Source organism: Aotus nancymaae, unplaced genomic scaffold, assembly GCF_030222135.1.
Source record: "Aotus nancymaae isolate 86718 unplaced genomic scaffold, 86718_ANA_hifiasm-v0.15.2.pri h1tg000040l, whole genome shotgun sequence".
NCBI classification, from domain to species: domain Eukaryota; kingdom Metazoa; phylum Chordata; class Mammalia; order Primates; family Aotidae; genus Aotus; species Aotus nancymaae.
The window spans coordinates 77,898,502-77,921,239 of NW_026988454.1; the positions used below are offsets into that span (position 1 = coordinate 77,898,502).

General features: G+C 34.1%; 1 protein-coding gene and 1 pseudogene across 3 annotated transcripts in view; one reads left to right on the forward strand and one right to left on the reverse strand.

The window, feature by feature from the left end:
- Positions 1–22,738, forward strand: part of RNGTT (RNA guanylyltransferase and 5'-phosphatase) — a 350,432-nt gene that overhangs the window by 274,755 nt on the left and 52,939 nt on the right. For all 3 annotated transcript variants that reach the window (XM_064360855.1, XM_064360854.1, XM_064360856.1), the window contains one exon: positions 18,377–18,443. In XM_064360855.1, the coding sequence (XP_064216925.1) occupies positions 18,377–18,443 (67 nt within the window). The remainder of the gene's footprint in view (positions 1–18,376; positions 18,444–22,738) is intronic.
- Positions 8,904–9,022, reverse strand: LOC135268427 (5S ribosomal RNA; annotated as a pseudogene).

The window sequence follows — 22,738 nt, forward strand, 5'->3', positions numbered from 1 at the left end:
GATCATAGCTATTATTGGAATAGCTGGTAACATGTGACATAGTACTATAATTTAGACTGAAAAATTGATTTGTAAATTATATCTACTCAGCTTAAATTTCTGTGTATCTAGTCTCCAGAGCATCTTTTGTACTTCTGTTTCTGCAGAAATGGCTTCTTAATATGATGTTCTTACATTTTCCCATGGGAAGAGGAAAATTCCATGGTCAATTTTCTTGTCTGAAGTATAAAAAAGAAACTCTTTACACAAAAATAGAGGGAGAAACAAAGTAAGATTCAGAATTTCCAACATAGGAAATAAACATTTTATTCCATTTAACCTTTTAACAAATGCACTTTACACATTGTGTGTGTGTGTGTGTGTGTGTGTGTGTGTACACTTCGGCATTTCTGTTCATCCTGTGATCAATGTCAAGGAGATGAGAATTTATGAATATGTTGATTCAGAAGATTTCAGATTTGAGACTAATCCCCACATAAATCATTCTCCCCTCTCTTCTTTTGTAGGTAAAAGTAAGCCATAGAATAATTCATAGGATCATTAGATAACAAGTTAGGTAGAGAACTATTATGTATTTAATGATTTCCCTGTTAAAATTCACTTTTGAAATATTTTCATAACTATTCAAATAATAAATCAAGTATCCATTTAGAATGATCAGGAAGGATCAATTTAGAGATTTTTTAAATTATAAATTGACAAATTGTCCTTACAATTATAATATTTATGAGGTACAGAGTGTTTTATGTATACAAAGTGGAATTATTAAATCAAGCTAATTGACGTTCTTCACCTCACATACTTCACTGTTTTGCAGTTAGCACATTTGAAATTGGCTGTCTTAGCAATTTTGAAATGTATAATATACTGTTGTTAACTGTAGTTGTTATGCTGTGCAGTATATCCCAAAAACCTCTTTCTTCCTGTCAAATTGAAACTGTACTCTTTGATCAACATCTCCCTATTTCCCCCATCCCCTAGCCTTTGGTCACCACCAACCATTCAACTCTCTTCTTCTATGAGTTAGGTTCTTTTCAGTTTCACATATGAAAATATTCAGTATTTGTCTTTCTGTGTCTGCCTTATTTCACTTAGCATAACGTTCTCAAGATTCTTCTATGTTGTCACAAATAACAGAATATCTTTCTTTAAAGGCTAAATAATGTTCCATTGTTTATGTATACCACATTTTCTTTATCCATTCATCTGTCTGTGGACATTTAGATTGATTCCATATGTTGGCTATTATGAATAGTGTTGCAGTAAACACAAGAGTACAGATATCTCTTTGACATACTGATTTCAAATCCTTTGGATATATACCCAGAAGTGGGATTGCTGGATCATATCATAATTCTACTTTTAGTTTTTGGAGGAACCTCCATATAGCTTTCCATATGCCTGTACTAACTTACATTCCCACCAGTAGTATACAAAGATTTTTTTTCCCGCATCCTCGCAAACACCAATTATCTTTTGTAGTTTTGATAATGTGGTGGTATCTCATTATGATTCTAATTTACACTTCCCTAATGCTTAGTGATATTGAAAAATTTTTCACATATGTATTGGCCATTTGTATGTTGTCTTTTGAGAAATGTCTATTCAGGTTCTTTGCCCATTTTTAAATCAGATTGTTTTCTTGCTTTTAAGTTTTTTTGAGTTCCTTATATGTTTTGGATATTAATTCCTTATCACATGTATGGCTTACAGTTATTTTTTCCGAATCTGTAGGTTGTCTCTTCTCTCTGTTGTTTTCTTTGCCGTGCAGAAGGATTTTAGTTTGATGTAATCCCATTTGTCTATTTTTCCTTTTGTTGCCTAAACTTTTGGGGTCAAATTCAAAAAATCATTGCTCAGACCAGTGTTGTGTAGCTTTTTATCTATATTTTCCTAGTAGTTTTAGTTTCAGGTCTTCTGTATTTAAGTATTTGTCTTTGTTTGTTTGTGCTGCTATAACAAAATACCACAGACTGGGCAATTTGTAATGGACAGAAATGTTTTCTCAGAGTTCTGGAGGCTGAGAAGTCCAGAGCGGGGTTTCGTATGTTAATCAAGGGGCTAGTATGTGATTAGGGCCTTTGTTCTGGGCCATCCAGTGGTGGAAGGGAGGAGAAAGAGAGAAACTCTGTCAAAAATCAATTGACCATAAATATCTGGGTTCATTTCTGAGCTGTCTATTCTCTTCCATTGGTCAGCATGTCTGTTTTTATGCTGTTTTAATTATTATAGCTTTGTAATACAGTTTGAAATTAGGTACTATGATACCTCCCACTTTATTCTTTTTGCTCAAAGCTGCCTTGGGTAGTCAGGGTTTTTTGTAGTTCCATAGGAATTTTAGAAGTTTTTTTTCTGTTTCTGTAAAAAATGTCATTGTAATTTTGATAGAGCTTATATTGAATCTGTAGATCACTGGGTAGTATGGACATTTTAACAATATTAATTCTTCTAATCCATGAACAAGTAGTATCTTTCCATTTATTTGTGTCTTCAGTTTCTTTCATCAGTATTTTATAATTTTTAATATGTAGGTCTTTCACCTTCTAAATTTATTTGTAAGCATTTTATTCATTTTTTGTAACTAGTATAAATGGAATTGTTGATTTCAGTTTTGGGTTGTGTGTTGTTAGGATATAGAAATGCTACTGATTTTTGTGTGTTGATTTTATATTCTACAACTTGACTGTATTTGTTTATTAGTTCTAACAGGAGTTTTTTTTTTGGTGGAATCTTTATAGCACTCTGTATATAAGATCAGCAAATATCGACAGTTTTACTACTTCCTTTCCTATTTGGATGGATGCCTTTTCTTTCTTTCTCTTGCCTAATTGCTCCAGCAAGGACTTCCAGTACTTTGTTGAAGAGAAGTGGTAAGAGTAGTCATATTTGCCTTGTTCCTGATCTTAGAAGAGAAACTTTCAACTTTTTATTATTGTATATAATGTTATCTGTTGGCTTGTCAGATGTGGCCTTTAGTATGTTGAGGTACATTTCTTTCATACCAATTTTTTTTTCAGAATTTTTTTTTTTATCATGAAAGAATGTTGAATTTTGTCAAATTCTTTTGCCATAGCTAATGAGATCATCATATGAGTTTTCCTCATTTTGTTAATGTGGTTTATCACATTTATAGACTTGTGTATGTTTAACTGTCCTTTCAGTCCTGGGATAAATCCCACTGATTGTGGTGTATGATCCTTTTAATGTGCTATTGAATTTGGTTTACTAGTAGTTAGTTGAGGATTTTTGCATTTATGTTCATCAAGGATATTGGTCTATAGTTGTTTTGTAATGTCCTGTCTGATGTTGGTATCAGGGTAATGCTGGCTTTGTTAAAAGAGTTTGGAAGTATTTTCCCCTCTTGGATTTTTGGGAAGAGTTTGGTAGTATTATTAGTTCTTTAAATGTTTGGTAAAGATCACCTTGAAGCCATCAAGTTCAGGGGTTTTCTTTGATGGGAGACTTTTTATTACAGATTCAGTCTCCTTACTTGTAACTGGTTTGTTCTAATTTTCTGTTTCTTTATGATTCAGTTCTGATAGATTGTATGTGTCTAGGAATTTATCCATTTCTTCTAGGTTATCTAATTTATTGGCATATAGTTCATAATAATCTCTTATGATCCTTTGTATTTCTAAGGTATCAGTTGTAATATCTCTTCTTTCATTTCTGATTTCATTTATTTGAATCTTTTTCTTTCTCAGTCTAGGAAAGAGTTTGCCAATTTTGTTTATCTTTTTAAAAAATCTATTCTTAGTTTCACTGATTTTGTTTTCCCTGTTTTCTAGTCACTAATTTTTAAATTTCTGCTCTGATCTTTGTTTCCTTCTTTCTGCTAACTTTGTGCTTAATTTTTCTTTTTCTGTTTCCTTAAGATATATTAGGTTGTTTGAGATCTTTCTTTTTTTATATATAGATGTTTATTGATATAAATTTCCCTCTTAGAACTGCTTTTGCTGCATCTCATCAGTTTTGGTATGTTGCTTTTTGTTTGTCTCAAGATATTTTTTTGATTGCCCTTTTTATTTAGAATTATTTGCAGGCTCATTTCGCTGTGTAGTCTGTGAACAGTTGTAGGGTTTTTTTTTACATATATATATTTTAAAACAAAATTTGGGAGATGAAGTCTGTATCGTTTACAGCTTTATTGAGGAATAATTGATTTATAATAAACTGCACATATTTAAAGTGTGCAAGTTAATACAGTTTTTATGTTCAAAATCACTGTTCACAAGATAAGACGATAAACATGTCCATCACCCCCAAAATTTTTCTTGCAGCTGTTTCTAATCTTCCTCTATTTTCCTTCTTGCTTTTTTCCATATCCTCACTCCCTTCTCTGGCAATCATCTGCTGTTTATATTCATTTTCTATAAATGTATATCAGTGGAAACATACATTATGTGTTTTATTCAGGGAATGTGTCTGGCTTCTTTCAACGTTAGATTCATCCATGTTGTCATATTTATCAATAGTCCTTTTTTTTTTTTTTGCTGAGTATTATTTTGTCCCATGACTATATCACCATTTACTTATAATTTACTAGTTGATGGACATTTGAGACATTTCTAATTTTTGGCTATTATGAATAAATTGCTGTCAAACTTGGGCACAAGTCTTTTTGTGGACATACACTTTCATTTATTTAGGGCAGGGGCTGGCACAGAACCACATACCAAATATTTTAGGCCGTATGGGCGTGCATTGTTCCTTCTTGCACTGTGGCCTGAGAGCTCCTTGTGGTAAGCCAGGGTAGTCATTGAATGCACTTCATTTGCCTTCTCTCTTTCAGGTACCACTGATTTGCTCTGCCTGTTATTTTGTTTCTGAAAACCATTGTTTTTGTTTGTTGTGTTTGTGGTCTTGTGATTCTATCTTGGTTGAGTCTATACATTTTAATGTAGTTATGTTTCTTTTTTAAAAGTATAATGCATTTGTATTTAAAATTATTATGCCCAGATTATGTGAGTTTTTGTTTTTATATTTATGCAGCTCTATACTAAGAAGGGGATGAATGACTTTAAGATTACCTGGAAGCTCATATCTTAAAATATTCATCTATCACTATTAAAATATGTTAATCTATCAATTAATATTATATCCCTTGTTTAGGAGTCAGTCTGTCCCTCTTACTGATTGCTTATGTTGGTTTTTTCTCTGTACTTTTTGTATTAGTTATTACAACCTTTTATATTATGAAATACAATACCCATATAGGAAGTTCATAAAACATAAATATTCATCTTATTGAAATTTATGTAACTAATACCCATTTAATCACTACTTAGGGTAAGAAAAATGATATTGCCAGCATCCTAGAGGCCCATCATGCCTTTTTCCAATCACAGTTTTCTCCTACCCAAAGATAGCCACTATCCCAACCTCTGTAGTTTTTACTTCTTTGCTCTTCTTTATGCTTTTACTACTTACGTTGTCATCTGTAAAATTAGTGTTTGGTTTTGCCTGGTTTTGATCCTTACGTAAATATAACTGTATTAGTTTGTTCTTGCATTGCTATGAAGAACTACCTGAGACTGGGTTATTTATAAATAAAAGAGGTTTAATTGACTCACAGTTCAGCAGATGCACAGGAAGCATGCCAGGGAGGCCTCAGGAAATGTACAGTCATGGCGGAAGGCAAAGAAGAAGGAGGCAGGCCTTACATGGCTGGAGCAGGAGGAAGAGAGAGCAAAGCGGGAGGTGCTACACAGTTTTAAACAACCATGTCTCGTGAGAACTCACTCACTATCATGAGAACAGCAAGGGGGAATTCCACTCCCATGAGCTGCTCACCTCCCACCAGGTCCCTCCTTCAACACTGGGGATTACAGTTTGACATGATATTTGGATGGGAACACAAATCCAAACCTTATCAATAACCTTTGTTCTTTTATGTCTGGCTTTGGTCAGTATTATGATTTTGAAATTGATTCATGATGTTGTGTGGAATTCATTCCTTTTCACTGGTTTATAATATTATATATAGGCATTTGATGGATATCAGTTTGAAGTGCTTACCAATAATAGCCAAACATACTGCACATGTGCTTTAGGATACATATAGTCACACAAAATTGGAATTGCCAGATCTTAGGGTAGACACATGTTCAACCTAGGAGATAATGTGTGTTATAAATTTCATCTACTCATTGGCTTTTTTCAGCCTCTAAATGATCTCATTTTAACTTTTAAAAATGTTATTTATTTATTTTTGAGATGAGGTGTCTCACTCTGTCACCCAGGTTGGACTGCAGTGGTGTAATCATAGCTTATTGCGGTCTCAAATTCCTGGGATCAAGCAATCCTCTCGCCTCAGCCTCCCAAGCAGCTGGGACTACAGGTGTGTGCCACTATATCTGACTGACTTAAAACTATATATATTGTAGACAGAAGGTCTTGCTACATTGTCCAGGCCAGTCTTGAACTCCTGACCTCAAGTGATCCTCCCACCTTGGTCTCCCCAAGTGCTGGGATTATAGGTGTGAGCCACTGCACTCGAGCAATTTTTTTTTTAATTTAAAAAAATTTTAGACTTACAGAAAAGTGGCAAAAATATTTCAGAGTATTCTTGTATATCTTTCACATTGTTTCTCCCATTTTTAATATCTTACCTAACTATAGGACATTTATTGAAACCTGAAAATAAACATTGATACAATGCTATCAACTTATGTACATTTATTGTTCTAATTTTGCCAGTTTCCCCAATAATATGCTTTTTTCTCATCAAAGATCCACTGCAAGATCCCATATTACATTTAGTTGTCATGGCTCTTTAATCCAATCTGTGATAATACTTTCTTCTTTTTTTCATGACCTTGATACTTTTAAAAGAATACTGGCTGGTTATTTTGTAGACTGTCACTTAGTTTGGTCTTCCTTTTGCGTTTTTTGGCAAGAACCTATGAAAATGATGCCTTTCTTAGTGCCTTATATGTTGATAGTGAAGGGGGTGTGTTGATAAACCTTAATACTGGTGATAGTTAACCGTAATTACTTGGTTAAAGTTACTAGCATTGTTTCTCTATTCTAAAATTGCTATTTTTTTTCTTTTTTATTGTTACATGTTTTTCTGGGGAGAAACTGAGACCATGCAATTATCGTGTTTCTCATTAAACTTTCATCTTCTAATTTTAATACCTTTTGATGTTTTTAGCTTGCGACAATTACTACTGTGGTGGTTTTAAATTTCTGTTTGGTAAATATTTTAAATATTGGTGAATTTAAATTTTTCTCATTCTTTTTTCATGTATTAAGAGGAATTCTACTGTAAACAAGAACTGTCTCTTTTCATGTATTTATTTATATTGGTATAGACTTTTTAAAAATATTCATTTATTTTTTATAGAGACAAATTCTTACTATGTTCACCAGGTTGGTCTTGAACTCCTGGCCGCAAGCAATCTTCCTGTCTTGGCCTCCCAGAGTGCTGGAATTATAGATGTGAGCCACCACGCCTGGCTTATTGGTATAGACTTAAGAATAGAGTTGAACCTTGAACAATGCAAGAGCCCTTAACCCCTTGCAGTAGAAAATCGGCATATAAATTTTGACTCCCCCAAAACTTAACTACTAATAGCTTACTGTTGACTGGAAGCCTTATTAACATACACAGTCAATTAACATATATTTTGTAGTTATATGTGTTACATACTATAGTCTTATAATAAAGTAAGCCAGAGAAAAGAAAATATTATGAAAAGAATCAGGAAGAGAAAATAAATATGCTATTTTTTAGACAAGAGTAGATCATCGTGAAGGTCTTCATCCTTGTCATCTTCACATCGTGAAGGCTGAGGATGAGGAGGGGTTGTTCTTGCTGTCTCAGTGAAGAAATCTGCGTATAAGCTGACCTGCGTGGTTCAAACCCGTGTTATTCAAGGGTCAGAGCTTTATTTTATTTGATGGGTTATAATACTATAATTTTATTTTAGTGTTTTGACTTTGACCATTGGGAACTCTTTCAAGTTGGCTTCTGTGTCTTTTCAACATGATTACATTATTTTTCAGTACTTCCTTACTTTCTAGTACCTAAGGATGTTCCAGAATCTTCTATTTTATTTTCTTGGCCCAGGAATTAGCTGTTTCTCTAAGGAGTCCTGGCTTCCTTTATTGGTGAATGATAGTTAGAAATAAAAATCTAATCCTTCGTGTGGTCATTGCTTCTGGGTGTCATTCCAGGCCCTCTCCATTGTCAGAGCTAGGAATGTGTCATGTACTAACAAGCACCTACATGTATATTTGTATTTATTTTTTCTTCCATCTGTCAGTATATTAAAAGGCATGAGGCCCTACTGATAATCCTAATTCAACATCAAAATATTAATTCTGTCCTTTCCCCTTTTTTTATTTGTAACTCTTTGTATAGTGAGAAACCTGCATCTCATTATCCATATTTGTTTTTTAAATCCTAGTATATAAAGTATTTTCATAATTACTGACCAGTACCCATATGAGAAACAAGTTTACTAACTCAAGTACAGTGTTTGTCTACAGTTCTGTCTATAGCCTTAGAGAATATAGTCAAAATACTGTTTTCTGAAGTTACTTAAATTAGTTCCTTTTCACCCCCATCCCCCTTAATGTGTATTATTTATTTGCAATATAATTATTTTCATTCCTTTTTGGGTTCTCTGAACATATTGATTTTAATTGATTGTTTGGTGTATGAGACATTGTAATGGTTCTAAGTCCTAACTATATAAAAGATATTCTCATAAATATGTCACTCTTCACTCATCCTGCTACCCTAATTTTATTCCCCCATGATTTCTACCTGTTTGCACCTATCCCTTGTGGGAAACCAGTCTCTTTGCTTTCTGTTTTAGCCTTCCCGTAATTCCTTTGTACAATGGAACAGATACATGAATGTTTTATACTTTTTCGTTTTTTTTTTTTTCCCAAGCCTACAGCACTCGGTATTCCCAGATGGTCTCCCATCCAAGTACTAACCAGGCCTGACCCTGCTTAGATTCCGAGATCAGACGAGATTGGGTGCGTTCAGGGTGATATGGCTGCAGACTGTTTATACTTTTTCTTTGTCCAAAGGATAGCATACTACATATCCTCTCTTGCTCCTTCTTTTTTTCACTTAACACAGTAAATATGTCCTGGAAATCATTTCCTGTTGGTAAGTAGAGATTGTTCTCGTTTTTTACAGCTGCATATTATTCCATTGTGTGGATTTAACCGTGACTTACTTACACTCTGCTATGTCTGAGGATTTAGGTTGTTCTTGAACATTTTGCAGCTGTGAGCAGTGCTGCAGTAAATAGCCTTGTGCATATGTATTTTTTAGTTTTTTGAGGTACATCTTCAAGGACACTGTCAGAAGGAAGATTACTGGGTCAAAAGCTACGTGCATGTGTAGTTTTGCTAGATGTTGCCAAATTTCCCTCCAGAGGGGTTGTACTAGTTTGCATTTCCAGCAGCAGTATATGAGAGTGTCTGTTTTTCACAGCCTGGCCAGCAGAATGCGTTGTCCGTACATTTTAATTTTGCCAATCTGATAAGTGAGAATGGTATCTCAGCGCTGTTTTAATTTGCATTTTTCTAGTTAGGAGTGAGTTTGAATATGTTTACATATGCTTATTTTCCATGTTTATATTTTTCGAAACATCTTTTAAAAGTGTTTTTCCTATCTCTTCTCAATGTTTAAGAGTTCTTTATGTATTAAAGTTAGTAGCCCCTTTTCTGTGATATATGTTAACAGATATTTTCTCCCAGTTTTTCAGTTATCTTTTGACTTTGTTTATGGTGGGTTTTTTTGCCATTCCATTTAAAAATTTTTACATAGTATGATTTACCAACATTTTCTCTTACTTCCTTATTATGTCAAGGTTGAAGAGGAATTCACTCAGGTTTTCTTTTAATACTTGTAAGGTTTCTTCTTTTTTTGTACTTAGATTCCCAATCCAGTTAGAGTTTATTCCTGTGACTTGCGTGAAGTTTGGATCTTAGTCTATCTCTTGATAAACATAAATTATTAATTTTTTTTTTTTTTTGAGATGGAGTCTTGCTCTGTCACTGGGCTGGAGTGCAGTGGCGCAATCTCGGTTCACTGCAACCTCTGCTTCCTGGGTTCAAGCGATTCTTCTGCCTCAGCCTCCCAAATAGCTGGGACCACAGACGCGTGCCACCACGCCCGGCTAATTTTTGTATTTTTTAGTAGAGATGGGGTTTCACCGTGTTGGCCAGGATGGTCTCGATCTCTTGACCTCGTGATCTGCCCACCTCAGCCTCCCAAAGTGCTGGAATTACAGACGTGAGCCACTGTGCCCGGCCAAATTAGCAATTTTAATGTAGTCAGATATACCAGTATTTTCCTCTATGGCGTATTTTTATCTGTGTGGATAGCCAGTTACCCTGCATTATTTATGAGAAAGATCATCCTTTCACTCCTGCTCTGCAGTGCCACCTTTGTTATAAATCCACTGCCTATGTGTAGGTCTGTTTCTAGGTTCTCTGTTCTACTGACCTACTTGTTTGTCCTAATGTCAATCACATTTTCGTTATTGCTAAAACTTTATGAGAAGAAGTCTTGATATCTGTTAAGCAAGTCCTCCTACTTTATTGTTCTTTATGATAATTTTTTATAGTTTTGTTCTTTTGCTTTTCCTCATATATTTTTGAATGAGTTTATGACGTTTCTCATACAAATTCTGTCTGAAGTTTTTAGATTGCATTTAATATTTAGATCAGGTTTAAATATTTTATGTGGTAACAATGTTGTGATTTCATATCTATGGACATGTTGTATTCTTTCATTTACTTAGGTTTCTTAAATTTCATACAATAATGTTTGATACTTTTATGAATTAAGGTTTTTTCACTTATTTTGTTTTGTTCCTAGATTAAAAACTTTTTTTATCATTTCGTTTTGAATTGGATCATCCATAGTTTCATTTTTTAACTGCATGTTGCTGGTAATACAATTGCTGTTTTTCTCTAATTGATCTAGTATCCAGGAATCTTATTATGAACTCACTGATTAATCTTAATATTGTTTCTGCATTTTGAGGGGAAGACATATATATATATGCAGAAAAATATTAAGATTAACATATATATATAATACATACATACATATATAGAGAGAGAGAGTGTTTATGAATAATGTGAACTTTTTTCCCCTCTAATCTTTAGATTATGTTTTTCCTTGACTTTATTACACTGGCTAGGACCTCTAGTACATTGTTAAAGAAAAATGGAGATAGAAGGTGTTTTTGCATTCTTCTTCATCTAAAATTTTACAATTTCCTCATTAAATGTTTTCTGTAGAGTTTGATTTATTTATTTACTTAGATCATTTATATAAAATTGAAACAGCTTCTCTTCCTTGTTTGCTAAGAGTGCTTATACAAGGATGTTTAATTTTTTCAAATACCTTTTCTGCCATGATAACAACATGGTCTTTCCCCCCATCCTGTTCCTCAGGTAATTACAGTGGTGAGTTATTTAATATTGAATGAGTTTTAGGATAAACCCAATTTGATGGTGATGTATTGTCTTTCAAAAATTTTTTTATTAGATTTGTTTACCAGTTGTAAAAAATTTTTTTCCCATTTCTTTGCTGCTTTTTTCTTCCTTTCCCTTTTCCTTTTTCTTGCCTCTTTCCTCCTTTTGTCTCCTCTTCCTCCACTCTTCTCCCCTCTCCTCTCTGCAGTTGGCCTGTATTATGTGTTTCCTTTCTTATACTGTCAACATTGCATTTAAAAAAAATTAATGACTTATTTTTATAGGTTTTTTTCCCACACTTATGAAGAATTAAACAGAAATTGTAGAGATTTCCTAGATACCATTTCTATTTCAGCATACAATTTTCCTTATTATCATGTTGCACTAGTGTGGTACATTTGTTACAATTGATGAACAAATTGGTTGGTACATTATTACTAACTAAAGTCCATAGTTTCCATTGGGGTTAGCTGTGTTTTATAGTTCTGTGGATTTGGACAGATTCATAATGTACAGATGATATCAGCCATTACAGTATCATACAGACTAGTTTTGTGCTCTGAAAATTTCCTGTGCAACACCTATTTATTCCTTTTTTCCTCCCCCTGAACTTCTGGCCATCACTGATCTTGTCGCTGTAGTTTTGCCTCTTTCAAATGTCATATATGTAGCCTTTTTAGATTGGCTTCATTCACTTAGTGATATTCATTTAGATTTCTTCTGTGTCTTTCTGTAGCTTCATAGTTCATTTCTTTCTTTAAATAGACTTTATCTTTTAGAGCAGTTTTAGGTTCATGGCAAAAATTGAGCAGAAAGTACAGAGAGTTCTCATATACTACCTGCCCCACACATGCATGGTCCTCCCCCACTATCAGTACCCTGCATCAGAGTGCTACATTTATTAGAGTTGATGAACCTATGTTGACATGTAATTATCACTAAAGTCTATAATTTGCATTAAGATTTACTCTTGGTGGTGTTTTGTCAAATGTATAATGACATATACCTAGCATTATAGTATCATATAGAATGGTTTCACTGCCTTAGAAAAAATCCTTTTGCCTTTCTCAAAATATCATATCATTGGATCATACAGAATGTAGGCTTTTAAGATTGACTTCTTGTACTTTAACTTTTCTCCATGTCTTTTTGTGGCTTGATAGCTCATTCATTTTTGGCATTGAATAATATTCCATTATCTGGATGTACCATCATTTATTTTCACCTACTTAACGACATCTTGGTTGCTTCCAGGTTTTAGCAATAATGAATAAAGCTGCTATAAACACTCACGTGCAAGTTTTTATATGGACATTAAATTTTCAGTTCCTTTGAGTAAATACCAAGGAGTGTGATTACTGGGTTATGTGGTAAGAGTTTCTTCAGTTTTGTAAGAAACCACTAGACTGTCTTCCAAAGGGGCTATACTATTTTGCATTCCCACCATCAATTCTTGCAAGTTCCTGTTGCTCCGCATCCTTGCTGGTGTTGGTGGTATCACTGTTCAGGATTTTGGCTATTCTCATAGGTGTGTTGTGATATCTTACTGTTACTTCAGTTTGTGTTTTCCTAATGACATATGAATCTGAGCATCTTTCCATATAACCACTTGCTATCTACTTTTCTTCTTTTGTGATGTGTCTGTTCCAGTCTTTTGCCCATTTTTAAATCAGATTATTTATTTATTCTTTTTCTATATTTTTGCTTTTAGAGACAGGGTCTTGCTGTCACTCAGGCTGGAGTACAGTGGTACATTCATGGCTTGCTGTAACCTTTAACTCCTGGGCTCATTAGATCCTCATGCCAGAGCTTCCTGAGTAGCTAGAACTACAGACACATGCCACCGTGCCCAGCTAATTTTTATACTTTTTGTAGAGATGGAATCTCGCTATGTTGTCCTGCCTGGTCGGAGACTCCTGGCCTCAAGTGATCCTCCGACCTTTTCCTCCCAAAGTTTTGGGATTACAGGCATGAACAACCATGCCAAGCGAGTGTCTTTATTTTCTTATTGTTAAGTTTTAATAGTTGGCTGTATATTTTGGATGAAATTTATTTTTCACGTATGTCTTTTGAAAATATTTTTTCCCAGTATGTGGCTTGTTTTCTTATTCTCTCGTAATCCACATTGCATTTTATGTCCATGTCGAAACTATGCTAACTTTATAAAATGAATTGGGAAATACTCTTTTATATTTTCTAGAAAAAATTGTATATAATTAGAATTAATTTTGGTAGAATTCACTGGTGAATTTGCTAGACCTTTTGCTTTCTTTGTGGGGTAATTTAAAAAATTTTATAGTGAGACAATTAAGATTTTCTATTTTTTTTCTTGTGTCAGTTTTAGTGCTTTATATTTTTCTAGGATTTTATTCTGAATTTTGAAACTTTTTGGGATAAAAGTATTTATAATATCCTCTTATTTATTACTACACTTAGACTGCTTTCTTTTTTCTTTGTACTACTGATTTTTTTTTCTTTGCCAGCCTCATTCAGAATCAATTCAATTATTATTTTAGAAGGAACAGTTTTTAGTGTTTTTGATCCTCTTCACTGTGTTTTCCATTTCATGAATTTCTGCTAATTGTTACTCCTTTGCGTCTCTTTTTCTTGGGTTTCATGTACTGTCATTTTTCTAATTTCTTGCGGTGGATACTTAACTCATCAATTTTCATAAAGCATTTCTTCTTTTTCATATATATATATTTTGGATTATAAATTTCTTTATAAGTTGGATTTAACTGCAACCTACAAGTTTTGATACATTGTTATTTTGCTATTCAGTTGAAGATATTTCATAATTTCAATTGCAATTTTATCTATGAACTCTGGGTTATATATAAGTATACTTCTTTCTTTTAAGACATGGGGATTTTCTCATTACTTATGTGTTATTGATTTCTAGCTGAATTATGTTCTGAGGCTATGATTTACATTATTTTATTTGTTCAAAATTTGCTTATATGTGGGAGGAGGGAGAGGATCAGAAAGAATAGCTAGTGGATGCTTGGCTTAAAACCTGGGTGATGGGATGATCTTTGCAGCAAACCACCATGCCACACGTTTACCTATGTAACAAACTTGTGTATCCTGCATATGCACCCCTGAACTTAACATAAAAATTGGAAATTTAAAAAAAAGAAAAAAAAAACAAAATATGCCTTATGGAATACACTTTTTAAATTTACATCCCACTAGAAGCTTCAAAGAATAATGTAGATCTTGTCAATAATATGCATTTTCTTAAATTCAGGGTGGCACTACTGATCCCATATTAAGTGTATTTGCTTTCTATTTGTTTGTTTTCTAATAGTAGATGCGTTAGACGTAGTCTGGTCTTTGGATAACTTGCTAAATAGTGAAATTTATGTAAGTCAGTATTCAAGGTACTATAAGTTGTTTCAAAGTATTTTGTTGCAATTTAAGAATATATCCGATAACGGGTACTATAGTTATGGCTTGTAGATAGAACAGCTAATTTTGAGTTATTTAGCTTATGGAAAGAATTCCTTGCCTTTTTTAAACTTTTAATTTGAAATATTTACAGACTCAATTTACTTTTAAAGCAATTTTTCCGTGTTTGATGTATTGTCAGTATTGGGTGAATGAAGTTCTTTTAAATGTTTATTCACTTACCTAACAAGTTTTGCTTTCTTTTATGAGAAACTTTTCTGGAAGCAATTTTGGGGCTTTCTTTTCAGGATAGATATTGGTTAATGTTTGTGTTTGGGAAATTGAAAGCAAAATGGATATTAGTCTTGCCTATTTTTAACTTCTAAAGCTGTAATAGATTGTTTTTGTCCAACAATTTGCTACTCTTTATTGCTACTTTCCAAAAAACATGGTCTTTGGTGGCCACAGAATAAGAAGCATTTAGTTGCAAGCAAGTATCTTAGAGTTGTTAGCATTTGTATAAAGGTTATGATAATGTTCACCTATTAAGGGCAAAACAATTACCTGGTACCAAGTGAGTCAGGGTGTATATTTTTAAATATACATATAAATGTGTTTATTAGTGCTGAATTAATGCTTCACTCTGGAGATTTAAAATGTGTGATTGCTATATTGTATATAAGCACCCTGCATGATGAAATTGATGAAATGGTACATATTACTTGACAGTAATTACATATACAATTTGGCAAAATGATTTTTTGAAAGGTAAAAATGTTTAAAGAAATACGTTTTAAAAGTGGGAATTTGTGTTCTCAAAGTATTATCTTATGCATAGCAGGCCTTTACATTGTGATACATGTTAAAACCCACTCAAACGAGGGTGGTAATATATGGTAAGGAATAATGAATACGAAAGAAGTATGTGAATAAGAAAGAACAGTATTTTTTAAAAGTGAAATATATGTATGAAATATGCACTAACTGATATATTTAAGAAATTTTTTATTTAGGAAAAGGTAGTTATTAGGCAAGTTGGAGGGAGGGACACACTAAATGCATATGCATAGTAATTTAGAGGCATATTGATTTTTAAATGTCAGCCAGCTTTTGTTCTTTGCCTTTTCTAGCATCTATTCGTATGAACAGTGACTATTCCTGCTGCTAAAGGAGGTTTTATCAAGCTTTCTGTGAAGATTTGTTACATAGGAAATAAATTACCACTGCTATGTATAACTAGCATTCAATTTATGATACCGTCAGTAATTAGGGAGAGATTTAAAGTTTTCTTGAGAAGATTAATTTCTTATTTGTTGATTGATGGACTAAAAAATCCTCCATCTCACTGTTAAGATTAGGGGACATTTCCTTTGTTTCCTATTTGAATCTACTAAACAAATGCCTTTCGTCATGTTTTTAACCATCAACAGTGTGTTTCAAATTACAACATCATCATTTCCCTTCTAAATGTAAGAAACTTTTTGCTAAGTTGGCTTAATTCAGAATTGTGTTTAGCAGTTATTAATATTCCCCTAGTGACCCTTTAATACTTTATAGGCTCTTATGGAACATAGGGAATAGGGGATATTCCCAGGAGATTAAATATCTACCTTATTTCATAGAATCTTAGTTGCTTTGAGACTGTGCTTTCATGGTCTTAGTAGGCCATGTCAATGAAGGGTAATCACACAGCTACCTCACAACAGTCACCTGGTTACTATTATGATACCACCTAGTATCACAGGCATTTCAATTTCAGAGAAGTTAAATTATATATAAATGTATCTCCTGGAATTGTTGAAGCAGGGTTTTGAAGTCACTAACAGAATTTAAAAGAGATGGTTATGATAATCTTGTGTTCTAATTTTCTGTGATTAGATCATGTGGCACACCGAGAACTTTTTGATTGTTTTGAGTTTGCAGTTGTTTTTTAGTTTTTTGTTTTTACTCTAGATACCATACATCTAGTTTCATTCTCAGATTTATGCAGTAGAATTTATGGCCATCCCAGAGACCATTAGAATTCTATTATGTTAAAAGGCCATTAATTTTTAATGTCTAGACTCTCAGAAGTGATGCTGCGTAGTGGCTCTGGGCAAGGAACATAGGCAATTTTTTTCTTCTTCTTCATGTATAATCGTGTTCAGACTGAAGTTGTATCCATTTATTCACAATGTTCATTACGAAAAGATTTGTGATGAAAGATGAGATAGATCTACATTTAGGTTAAACACAAGAATGTTGGATTATACCCCACATACTACCAATTTCCTACATACTCATTCCACAAGCACAGTTCTAATGACAGTATTTCTTCATTCTCAATGTTTCATTGCATTTAAGAGTGATGGATGTATTAGAACTGTGGGGATAAGAAGGAAGGGGTAATTCAGAGACCATAACATTACCCTTTTTTTATATTAGACCTCTATTTGGTTTTTTATATTCGTGTTTCTCTATAATTTTTATAACAAATAAGTACATCTTTTAGTAATATGACTCCATACTGCATACAAAATAAAGTCTATGCCATTTGAAATTCTTTATGGTTAATTCTAAACTTCTTTTGAGTTCTCATCTCCAACTCAATTATTCCTTATTTCAGCCATACTTTTGTCCTCAAATCTTCTTTTTTGCAAGACATTGTTTAAGTTTCTCCTTTTGTGTAACCCACTCTTTGAGGCTAATCCCAAGTCCCATCTATTCAAACTTTTCCAGATCCCTTCATAGCAAATACCTTTTATTCCACTACTTTCCAGTGGTGAGTTTCTTTGTTATATACTCTTATTGGAGGCTACCTTTTGTTAAGGTTATGTATGTGTCAGGTTTTCCTGTTAGACTTTGGTACTGATATATTTAGGTTTGTATTATTTCCTGTAGTGCATAGTGGAGGTTCCTCATCATAAAGTTCTTCATCCTTGTCATCTTCACGTTGAGTAGGCTGAGGAGAAGGAGGAAGAGGAGTTGGTCTTGCTGTCTCAGAGGTGGCAGAGGAAGAAGAGGTGGAAGAAGTGGAAGGGGAGACAGGCACACCCAGTGTAACTTTTATTGAAAAACGATCCATGTGTAAGTGGATTCATGCTGCTCAAACTTGTGTTATTCAAGGGCCCTCTAATTTTGTTAGATTTACTAATATATTAGAGTGTTCTGCGTTTAAGTTTTCATTCTCAAAATTTTACTTTTATTGTTATTGTTATTATTAGAGACGGTGTCTTGTTATATTGCCCAGGCTAACGGGAGTCGCTATTCACAGGTGCAAGCACACTACAGCCTTGAACTTCTGGAGTCAAGCAATCCTCCTGCCTCAGTCTCTGGGACTGTAGGCACACACAGCCACACACGATTCTCATTATTTCTTTGCTGGTTACTATCCCATAGTGTGAAAGACAAGAATAATTACAGATAGTACTTTTTTCATAGCATCTGTCTGTATTATATATCTATATTATATCTATTCAAATTTTGATAATTATACAACCTTACTTATAAGAAGGAGTATTTTATAAATAATGGTTTTTTTTCTTTGTAGGTTACTTCCTCAGAATGTTGGCCTTCTCTATGTTGGAGGTTATGAAAGACCCTTTGCACAAATCAAGGTATGTTTGTTCATTTTTAGTGTACTTTTTCTGGATATTCCCTTATCCAGAATCCATCCTTGCTAATAATCATCAACACATAAAAATATTGCACCCCAGCACTTTGGGAGGCCAAGATGTGGATTACCTGAGCCCGGGAAATTGAGACCATGCTGGGAACCCTGTCTCTACAAAAAAAGTTTTTTTTTGATTAGCCAAATGCAGTGGCTTGTACCTAGTCCCAAGTATTCTGGAGGCTGAGGTGGGAAGATCACTTGAGCTCAGGTGTTTGAGGCTCCAGTGAGATGTGATCACGCCATTGTGCTCCAGCCTGGGTGATAGAGTGAGACCCTATGTCAAAAAACAACAACAACAAAAAAGTGAATGTGAAGTGATAATTTCATTAGCTTTTGCATATTTCTGCTGAAGAAATCATTCAGCTTTTCAAAGGAATTATTTTAATATTCTTGCCATAGTGAAGTTGACTTTGACCAAAAAAGTTCAGTGATTAATTTAGAAGAGTGTATTTAGAGATTAATCTTTAAGATCATCCCTTTTGCCATTAAAAAAATGTTAACAGGTTGGGCATGGTGACTCATGCCTTCAATCCCAGCACTTTGTGAGGCTGAGGTGGGAGGGCCAGGGCTGGAAGATTGCTTGAGCCCAGGAGTTTGGGACCAGCCTGGACAACATATGGAAACCTCAGCTCTACAAAATAATTTTAAAAAATATAGCTGGGCATGGCAGAGTGTTCCTGTGGTCCCAGCTTCTCAGGCGGCTGATGCAAGAGAATCACTTGAATGTGGGAGGTCGAGGTTGTAGTGAGCCATGATGGCACCACTGCAGTCCAGCCTGGGCGACAGAGTGAGACTCTGCCTTGAAAAAAAAAAAGGGGTTTTTAACAGCTTTTTTGAGATCTAATTGAGAGACAATAAACTGTACAATTTGATAAATTATGACATGCTTGTGAAACCACCACTGCAAACAAATATTCATCACTTAGAAAAGTTTCCCTTTGCCCCTTTGAAATTTCTCCCTCCTGCCCTTCCTTTTTTTTTCCCCTGGTCTCCAGAAACCACTAATCTGATTTTTGTTATTATAGATTAATTTGCATTTTCTAGAGCTTTGTATAAATGAAATCGTATATATTCACTTTCTCTCATTTTTGCCTTCTTTCTCTCAGCATAATTATTTTGAGATTAATCTACATTATTGCACCTATCACTAGTTTATTATTTTTTATTGCCAAGTATCAGGTGGTGCAAAAGTAATTGTGGTTTTTTGCCATCAGTAGTATTCCATTCTATGGCTATAGCACAGTTTGTTTATCCTTTCACGTGCTGATGGGTTTTTGGGTTGTTTCTAGTCTTGGGTGGGCTATTACAAATAAAGCTGCTGTGGGCATTTGTGTACAAGTTTTGCAAAGACATATGCTTTTCTTTCTCTTTGGTAAATATCTGGGAGGGGAATGGCTGGGTCATGTAGTAGTTCTATTACATTTTTGTAAAGACTGAGCATGTTTTCATGTACTATTTTTCCATCTGAATCTAGGGAAATGTATGTTCAAATTTTCTCTAGTGAAGTATTTCTTCAAATCTTATTTTTAAATTGGGTTTTTTGTTTTCTGAGTTTTGAACATTTTTTATATCTTGTGGACATAAGTCCTTTAAGATTTGTGATTTGCAATTATTTTCTCCCAGCTATAGGTTGTCTTTTCATTCTCTTAACAGTGTCCTCAAAGAGAAGTTCTTAATATTGATGTTCAGTTTATTTTTCTTTCATGGCTCTCGCTTTTGTTGTTGTATCTAAGAAACACTTTCCTAACCCAAAGTCACAAAGATTTTTCTCCTATGTATTCTGCTAGAAGTTTTATACTTTTAGGTTTTACATTTAGGTTTATTATCCACTTGAGTTAATTTTTATATAAGAGTCAAGTATGGATTGAAGTTCTTTTTTTTCCTTTCATCTTTTTTTTTCCAGAATGTTACTGTCAAACATATTCTTTTTTTTCAAGCATGTGATAGTTGTTCCGAGACCACTTTTGAAAAGAATAAAGACCTTACATCTTTGTTGAAAATCAGTTGATCCATATATGTGTGAATCTACTTTTGGACTCTTCCATTCCACTGACCTATGTGTTTATCCCTCTGCCAATTCCACACTATATTGATTACTGTAGCTTTGTAACAAACAAATCATGAAGTCAAGTAGTATAAATCCTCCAACTTTGTTCTTTTTCTATGTCATTTGGCTAATCTAGGTTCCTTTCATTTCCATGTGAATTTTGATAATCACCTTGTGCACGTTTCTATAAAAATGCCTGTTCAGATTTTGGGTGGGATTGTGTTGAATGTATAGATCAGTTTGCAGAGAACTGAGATTTTAACAGTATTGAATATTCTAATTCATGAAGGCCACATCGCTCTCCAGTTATTGAGGTCTCTCAGCAATATTTCATTGCTTTCAGCATATTGATTAGTCTTACACATTTTTCAAGCAAATTTATCTATTTTGTATTTTCAAGCTATTATAAAAGTTTTAATTTTTTTTTTTTTTTTACTCACCCTGATACTTGGGCAGGATTTAATTTTAATTTCTGATTGTTTAATGCTACTTGCTAGTCTGTAAAAAGTGGATTTTCTTTCCCATGTATTTGCTATTATTTTCTTTAAGATTTCTTTAAACTCTGCAATCTTATACTCAATTATTAGTTCTGGTAGCTTTTATGTAGATTTCATAGGATTCTCTATATAAATGATTGTCCTCTACTAATAAAGACAGTTCTCCTTCTTTCTGATCTTTGATGCCTTTTATTGTTTTTTCTTTAAAAAAAATGTTTTTTATAGAGATAGGGTCTTGCTGTATTGGCCAGGTTGGTCATGAACCCCTGGCCTCAAGCAGTCCTCCCACCTTGGTCTCCCAAAGTACTAGGATTACAGGTATGAGCCACCACCCCTGGCCTGCTTTTTCTTTATTGTACTGGCTAAATCATAAAATACAGAGTTGAATAGAAATGGCAAGAAAAGACATACTTGTCTTGTTTCTTAGCTTAGTGGGAAAGCATTATTATCTTTATCAAAAATTGTTTTTATAGTAATACTAGTTGAGAGTTGGTTAATTGATTCCAATTAGGCTTTCTTATAAAAAATGAGAGAATATTCGCATTCAAGGCAATTTATAAAAAGGAAAGAATTGAGATCCTCAGTTTTGTTTTTGTAACTTTCTGTTAATGTTTTCTGAGAAATCTATAATTTTTTTTTTTTGAGATAGAGCCTCACTCTGTCACCCAGGCTGGAGTGCAGTGGCACAATCTCCGCTCACTTTAACCTCTATCTCCTGAGTTCAAGTGATTCTCCTACCTCAGCCTCCTAAGTAGCTGGGATTATAGGTTCGTGCCACCACGCCTGGCTAATTTTTTGTATTTTTTGTAGAGATGGGGTTTTGCCATGTCGGCCAGGCTGGTCTTGAACTCACCTCAGGCAATCCGCCTGCCTCAGCCTCCCAAAGTGCTGGGATTATGGGCGTGAGCCACTGTACCTGGCTAGAAGCCTATAAATTTGTTTTGTGATTTTTTTTGTTATATAGTTTTCTGATTTTTTTTGTCACATTCGTTTCTTGACTCCATATGTTGTTTTTCTTCTATCCATTTGAGAGTTGTAAGTTAAAACTCTTTTCCACCTGCATATATGGCATATTTTTATGTTTTGAAAAATAAGGATTTTTCAGTGTAGACTAAGGCTAAATAGGATATGCAAGATCCTTAGTACTGAGGATATTTAGTCATAATATCAGCGTCTTATTTTTTTTGAGACAGTCTCACTCAGTTGCCCAGGCTGGAGGGCAGTGGCACAATCACAACTCACTACAGCTCACTGCAGCGTCGACCTCTCAGTCTCAGGTGATCCTCTACCTGAGCCTCCCAAGTAGTTGGAACTACAGGTGTGTGCTGCTGCAAGTGTGTGCTACCACACCTGGCTAATTTTTTGTGGAGACAGGGTTTCGCCATGTTGCCCAGGCTGGTCTCAAACTACTGGGTTCAAGTGATCCACCCATCTCAGCCTCCAAAAGTGCTGGAATTACAGGTGTGAGCCACTGTGCTCACCCACCACACTATCAACATTTTTAAATGAAAAAATCTTATCTTAGTTACCATAGCATTAGTACCTCTTTACCTCCATTAACTAAACCTAAATCTAAACATTCTCGAAACTTCATTATTAGGATCTTAAATTATGGACCCTCTTGACTTTTCTAGTTCCTTAAATAATGACAAATATTCAAGTACATTTTTTTCTTCCATTTTTAATATCCGTATA